This window comes from Pistacia vera, unplaced genomic scaffold (assembly GCF_008641045.1).
Source record: "Pistacia vera cultivar Batoury unplaced genomic scaffold, PisVer_v2 Contig626, whole genome shotgun sequence".
NCBI lineage: Eukaryota > Viridiplantae > Streptophyta > Magnoliopsida > Sapindales > Anacardiaceae > Pistacia > Pistacia vera.
This window is the reverse complement of record NW_022196475.1, coordinates 346,285-353,653: the sequence shown is the minus strand read 5'-3', so window position 1 is coordinate 353,653 and position 7,369 is coordinate 346,285. Positions and strand designations below refer to the sequence as shown.

Sequence of the window (7,369 nt, the reverse complement as noted above, 5' to 3'; positions counted from 1 at the left end):
TTTTGTTTATATTCTTTTTCTATAATTTCATATTTAAAACTTATTTTTTTATTAAATTTATCCTATTTTATGATATTTTTTATATGTTTTCAATAATATATTTTCACTGAACAAATAAATATAATATATTTTCATTAAATAATTAAAAAAGACTTCGATAATTTATTAAAATTTAGGAGGAAGACAAAAATATAAAATAGATTTAAAGCTTCTATATGTATTTCAAACCACCCCATTTCTTAAAAAATCAAGGCCTCGTTTATAAAAAACTTGATTGCTGTTAACTTAGAAAAAAAAGAAGGTGTTCATTGCGAGGCCCATTAAGTTGAGGATTTTCATTCTTCCCTCCAATTGAACAAGAAAATATTGAGCTTTAATCCCTTCATACAGTCAACAACATACGAAATAATTTAGAACACAGTTGAAGAAACGTGTTTGAAGATAAATTATTTATCTTTCTTACAATCCGTTTCTCAGGTTTAACATTACGAAACAAACAACTCATAAAAACACTAAAGATCATCATCGTTTCCTTTAATCACAATCACTTAACCTTCAAGTGAGGATCAATCTCAACCCTCGCCACTCCTTCCCTTTCCTCCGCCAATTTCGCCACATCCACATCCCCAACAACGAACCCCGCCACCTCACTCTTTTCTTCTCTCAGAATCTTCTCCTCAGCCTCTTCATCGAGATAGTTCGGATCTTTCTCGTCAATAGCAGGCGGAGCCGCGTTCAACTCGCTCTCCGCCAGGTCATCCGGACCCTCCCACGTGTACTTCCCACCGTGCCCGGACTTCGGCGGAGGCCTGCCGATCCCTATCCCGTTGGCGGGGTGGCGATCCATGCGCTGCACGCCCTTGTCTATGAGTTTCTTCTCCACGTATTTGATAGTGTCGATGTTGTGCGTGTTTAGCTCCGTCTTTTCAACTCTCTTTCGACCTTCTTCATCGTGACTCACAGCGCGGATTGTCACCGTTTCTTTCTTGTCATCAATGGGTTTCATTTTTACTTCCAAAATGGTAGATAGCTAGTGTGACTGTATTGGGCAAACCGCTGACTTTTCTCTCAAACTTCTCACGTGGCTTGGATAGGGATAGGGATAGGGTTGATGGTATTTATAGTAATGGTAAGCAAAGTCCTTTAGATACTAGAAGTTGCTGGAATTGAGGGCTTGAGGTGTTGCTAGAAAGCTCTGCCACCCGGTAATTGGTATACATAACTTGCCACGTGTAACCTTGTCTTCTTGTGTGTAATGGCAGCCTTAAGTTTGATTCCTTCTACTTTTCTAGTAAGTGTGAGAAGCATTTGTAGAACCAGAAAGATATATATGATGGGTTCTAGCGTATTCTATGAGTTTGAGGGCACAACTCATACTGTTGCCTTGTCGGCGACTCAAATTTTACCAGGAGAGGAGAGTTATGATGTTATCGACTGCATATAAAATAAATCTCCAAGAGTAATATTTTTGAAAATTCTAAATAAGTTTCACTAAATATTTTTAAAATGTTATAATTCTAATATAAATATAATCCTTTCATTACTTGTTTAAAAGACACATATCTCATTATTACTTTTTCATTTCCTCGTTTTTCGTTCTCCTGTGTTCTTTGAACTTGACTAAATTGCATAATTTATTAGAACCGAATTATTGTTAAAACCAAAACATAATTACAATAATAAAATTACAATTTATTTTTTTTCCACTCCTTTCTCATTTTAGGAATTCGTTCCCACTACAAATATTGAACGCATTTATGAACAAAGAGATTTCAAATCTATTTAAAACCAAACATTAACATGAACTAGATGTGAAAAAGGGCATTAGGGTTTATATCTATATATTGTTGGACCCTAGTGTGTTTTGATATGCCAAAATTAACAAAATAATTGTATAAGGATTAACAAAACTTTAAGGCATGACATAAGTTTAGTACATAATGGGTTCAAAGTTTCTCTCTAAAGATATTAGTTTTAGTACAAATGAGAGATTTTTTTTATCAAGAATGAGCTCTAGGGTTTGCAAGATTGAATGTTGGATATTGCACTATTCTCTCTTTTCTTTTTTGCAAATAAATCGCCCTGTTTAAGTCTTCACCAACCCTTAGAAAATTAGAGTCGTTGCTTCATTTAATGCACAAAGCTACAGAACCTAGAGGAACGAGCGTTCCAACATCGAGAACTAGCGTTTTGACACCAACAATCACTTTTTTTTTTTTTTAATCTTATGATTTGGAATGATCGTTCCCCTATTGTGAATGGGCGTTCCATCTTGGATCTCTTTATGTCTAAATATTTCAAAACCTTGAAAGATTTCTTGGAATTGTGTCATTCCTTCCCGGAACGACTTTGAAGAATTCTAGGAACGTGCGTTTATCGAGGTCGTTCTTGCTAGACTTGAAGTTCCCCCAATCTTGACTTGAGCTCCAAAGTTCTAAGTCCAAAATCTTGACTTAAGCTTGGAACGTGCATTCTTCTTCATGAAATGAGTGTTCCTCTTCAGATCGCAAAAAGTGTCAAGTTTCCAAAGCTATAAACGAGGTAATGGAACAACATCGTTCATGTAGAACAGGTTGGAGGAATGGTCATTCCTTCTTTAGATCGCAAAGGATGTCCAACTCGCAGATGTGTGTTAGCCTTTTTGAATAAGTCTTTCAAATGTTTGGAATGGCTTGCTGGAATGGTCGTTTGATTTGGTCGTTCCACAATGACTTGAGTTTCAGCTCGAGTGGATGTTTCCTTCATTTTGGGCAGAACCATGAACGGGGTCATGGAACGAGGTCGTTCCAAATTTGAACGGCTTGATTGAAAATTATTTTTCAGAAATATTGAATGGAACAGGTGTTCTATCTACGTGAACGGTCATTCTACCTGGAAATTCAACATTTTTGTTTTGGTTATGACTTACGACATATCTTTGCACATTGTCAGTTCTTTTAACAATATTTTTTATTAGTTTTGGCACATCAAAACATGAGGGCTCAACACTTCTTCTATATTATATTTTGAAAAATCCATAACTTTAGCCTTTCCTTTGTCTTGTTGTATTTTTTTTACTTTGTTGGGTAAATTATCCGTTCACCATTTTCTCCGCTCCGCGAGGTTGGGTCTGAAGCTTCAAGACTTATTTCAGTTTGCCTGGAAGCTGCTGCCAAGTTTCTTGCTTCACCCATAGGCTGATGTTGACTCACTAGAGTTTTACGACTAACTTTTTTTTAAGAAAAAAGAAAGAAAACTTAAAAAGGCTTGAGAATGAAAGATTGTTCTCTGTGAGTAAACTAAGGCCATCTTTCTAGCATCAAGTGTTCAAGCGAAACACCGAGCTAGCATGTTTACCATCAATTTGAGTACGAAATTTGTCTACCTATATTATAAAAAGCTAACAACTAGGTCAGAAAAGGCATCGATGCGGTTGTTGGTGTGGCATCTCCGATGTTTAAGTTAATTATGAAAGCTAATAAAAAACTTTTATGGGACCAGATTTTGGTGAATTTGTATAAGTCATTGAACGTACTTGGACTTTAGCTTACCCTTGAAGTTTTATAAAGCCTTGACTTTGGAGAATTAACTAACCATGTTCTAGGGGTTGTGGCATGTTCTTACCTACTTAAGTTATGTGTAATAATCGTTTAGTCACCTTATCTATTTTATCTGACAGTTTACGTAGGACTGTCAGACGAGTCGAGTCGCTCGCGAGCTAGCTCGGCTCGACTTGTCCGAAGCTCGTTTGGAGCTCGACTCGACAATTATCGAGTCGACTCGGCTCGAACTTGGTTCATTAACTGAGTCGAGTTCGAACATGGGGTGGCTCGGCTCGTGGGCTCGCGAGCCTGGGCTGGCTCGTGTATGGAAGGTGCTTTGGTGAGTTTTATAAACCATGAGGTACTTAATTGTTATATAGCAGTGAAATTTTTTTAAAAAACTGACACTTACCCCCGCCCCCCCCCAAAGGGCAAAATCGTAAAACACCAAATTTTACCCCAAATCAATTTCATTTCCCCCAATTCCCAAATCGCAAACCCAACGAAGAACCCTAACCCTGGAACCAGTGACCTCGCCGTGAAATCAGTCATCTTCGTCGCTGTCGTTGATCTCCCCAAGGAGCCCAATCGTAAAAACACTCACACAAACTGCAATTTCATCCCTCAAAGCTTGAAACTAGGTTTGCTAACTCTTCTCCTCCAAATCGACTGAAGTGTAAACCCCTAAATGTCGAAATCGCACCACCGTGAAACTGACAGGCTTCATCCCGTGTTATTACAGCCACCGGTGAGTTTTACATCTCTTCTTTCATCCCTTTCATGCTGCATTCCAGAGGATTAACTAGTTCATTGATTTTACACAGTAATTTCGCAAGCTTATTATTATGCTTATGAGTTGTTTTGCTTTTGAATTTATGTTTGCTTTTGAGTTGTTTGTTCATTGATTTCACGCTACATTCCAAAGGATGATTATCACATTTATAGTAATGATTTTGCTTTACTGTTTTATACACACTAAATTTATCCGATTTAAAATTGAAAAGCTTATAGAAACAGGGTGAAAAGGTAATATGACACTCTAGAGATTGACATGTAGATTGGAGTTGATTAATTGTTGACTAACTGAGATAAATTTTGTACCTTGCCAACTCCAATGCACATAGTGAGAGGTCTAGATCTTTTGTAGCTGCTGTCAAAGACTATTCCATCAGCAAATCTTGTCGTGTAGTGAACCTGTACATTGAAACAAATACAATTCATGAAATGTCCATTAACTAGTAGGAATTTTTATTAATTTTATCAGACAAGCTTCTGACAATTAGCTGAAAGCCTCGGGAGACCATAATGTAGTTACATATTGTGATGCTTTAAGTATACAAAAAAATGCCTACTTGAATTGGTTTTAGATCTTTTCTTAAAATGCTTTTAGATCTTTTTTTACTCATTATTAATGGTGTCTTATTTTTCAATTGTAGGTATGGCCTCGAGAGACAGTTCCTCAAGCACCCCTACATTGGATGATGTCGACGATCATGTTACAGTAAGAGCAGTCGATCGGCGTAACATTTACACAAGCACAGGTGGTACGGAGCAAAATGTGAGTAGCTCCGAAAATGTAGAAGACAATGATAATCCACTACAAAGGAAGAAGAGAGCCAAGACATTAGCTGTGTGGTTAGAATTTAGGGAGGTGGTTCTCCCTGGTGGTATAAGGAAGGAAGAGTGCATTCATTGTAAAACAAAGCTGAAAATGACTGCCACTGGAAGCACTACACAATTCAATAGACATTTGAAGAGGTGTGCGAAGAGAACAGCTAACTTGAGGCAATAATAAATAAATTTCCCCGCTTCCAGTTCTCAGGGTGCCTTTACTGTCTTGCCTGCTCTACGAGGCCAATTTGATATGCTTAAGATGAGGGAGCTTATTGCACATTGGGTATTGATGCATGAGCATCCGTTTTCTATTGTGAAGGCAGAGGGGTTGAACAATATGATGAAGTACGGGATTCCTCAATGGACTCCGATTTCCCGTAATACTTGTAAGAATGATTGTATAAAAGTGTTTGAAAATGAGAGGCAGAAGTTGCAGACCATATTGAAGGGTGTTAGGAAGATAAGTCTGACCATAGATCTATGACATTCAGGCAACTAGAGGATGGAATACATGGTGTTGATTGGGCATTAGATTGATGATAATTGGAAGTTGAATAGACGGGTGTTGAACTTTATTCATTTCCCTCCTCCCCGTTCTGGTGTTGCCATTGTTGATGCAATTTTCAAGTGTTTGATAGAGTGGGGAATTAAAGCTAAGGTCCACACGATCTCGGTGGATAATGCTTCAAGTAATGATGTTGCAGTAAAAGTGTTGAAAGATAATTTCCAAGCTACGGGGAAGCTCATATGTGGGGGTAAGATGTTTCATGTGAGGTGTTGTGCACACATCTTGAACCTGGTTGTTCAATATGGTCTTTATCAGATTAGACATATTATTGAGGACATCTGTGGTAGCCTGATATTCAGCAGTGGCGATTACCATTTCGCAAGCTTATTCTTGATTACAAAACATGGTGGAATTCAAAATATGATATGTTGGCAACGATAGTGAAATTTAGACCTTTTTTTCCTTGTTTGAAGGAGAGGGATTTGAGTTATCATTATTGTCCCAAGGAGGAGGATTGGGACAAAGTTGAGAAAATTTGTTCAATTTTAAAGGTGTTTACTGGTGCAACGAATCTCATATTAGGGAGTGATTATCCGACATCAAACTTGTTTCTAAAACAAGTTTGTACAATCAAAATTATGTTGGATAGTAAGAGTCAGGATGAAGATGAGTTTATACAGTCCATGATTTGGAAAATGAAAGAAAAGTTTGACAAATATTGGGGAGAATGTAATCTATTAATGGCAGTGGCTGCTGTTTTGGACCCCAGATTGAAGATGAGGGTGATTCAATGGTCGTTCCCCAAGATGTATCCTGAGCGTGAAGCGCGGGCAAATATTGATGTTGTTCGAGATGCCTTGTATGAGGTATATAGGGAGTATGCTGATGCCAGTAAAGCATTGACTGTTGCCCGTGCTTCTACATCTATAGGGGATGGAGTTGAGGTTGTTGGTGAGGGGTCGGGGGTCATGGCAGAGAGGGCGGAGGATTAGGATGATTTTAGTGAGTTTCTGGATGTGGCTGAGACGGTTGAGCCAACTAAATCAGAATTAGACTGTTACTTTGGAGAGGGATGCCATAAATGTGTGGAGGACCCTGCGGCGTTTGATGCTTTGACGTGGTGGAAGGCAAATTCAATAAAGTTCCCTATCTTGTCTACCATGGCTTGTGACATATTAGTTATCCCTATCACTACGGTTGCTTTTGAGTTTGCTTTCAGCGCCGGCAATAGGGTTATTGACATGTACCGATCGTCGTTGTCTCCCGACACGGTGGAGATGCTCTTATGTGGATGTGATTGGTGCCGGACTTTGAATGGGGTAAAGAAAGGATGCAAAGTAGGTTATATACTTGTATTGAATATTGTTTTTATTAAATTTAATTATTACTTTATATTTATACTAACTAAACTTCAATTACTCCTCCTTTGTCATTTTCAGGAAGAGCAGCAACCGTTGGAGACCAGCCTTCCTATCCCGTAAGTTCCTGGGATTCAGTGCATGGTTTGGCTATGGTAGGAGGCATACATAGGTAAAAGTTTGATTCATTTTGCTTTTGTTTCATGATTATGCATATTTTTCTCTTGTCATAGTTACCTTAAAAAATACTTACTAAATTGAACATTTTATACAACTAGGGGGAAATGGTGGTTTTGGTTGAAGACAGCCTTATTGCAGACTATTGGTAGATAGTTATTTTGATTGCTGGACTGTATTTTCATATCTTG

The 7,369-nt window shown here is 38.0% G+C and overlaps 2 protein-coding genes across 2 annotated transcripts; one reads left to right on the top strand and one right to left on the bottom strand.

Moving 5' to 3' along the window:
- Nucleotides 1-526: 526 nt before the first annotated feature.
- On the bottom strand, nt 527-1,191 carry LOC116111104. The gene has a single exon (XM_031397311.1). The coding sequence runs from the start codon at nt 1,004-1,006 to the stop codon at nt 545-547; it is 462 nt and encodes a 153-aa protein (XP_031253171.1). The 5' UTR covers nt 1,007-1,191; the 3' UTR covers nt 527-544.
- A 3,768-nt stretch (nt 1,192-4,959) lies between these two features.
- On the top strand, nt 4,960-6,635 carry LOC116111112 (zinc finger BED domain-containing protein RICESLEEPER 2-like). The gene is made up of 4 exons (XM_031397313.1): nt 4,960-5,279; nt 5,337-5,586; nt 5,668-5,904; nt 5,991-6,635. Exons 1-4 carry the CDS (start codon nt 4,960-4,962, stop codon nt 6,633-6,635), a joined length of 1,452 nt encoding a protein of 483 aa, XP_031253173.1.
- The last annotated feature ends 734 nt before the right edge of the window (nt 6,636-7,369 follow it).

Coding starts and splice junctions, on each gene's coding strand:
- LOC116111104 (XM_031397311.1), bottom strand. CDS start 1,006: ATGAAACCCATTGATGACAAGAAAGAAACGGTGACAATCCGCGCTGTG.
- LOC116111112 (XM_031397313.1), top strand. CDS start 4,960: ATGGCCTCGAGAGACAGTTCCTCAAGCACCCCTACATTGGATGATGTC. Junction 5,280..5,336: donor TTCAATAGACATTTGAAGAG/GTGTGCGAAGAG, acceptor CCCCGCTTCCAG/TTCTCAGGGTGCCTTTACTG. Junction 5,587..5,667: donor TGCAGACCATATTGAAGGGT/GTTAGGAAGATA, acceptor ATTGGGCATTAG/ATTGATGATAATTGGAAGTT.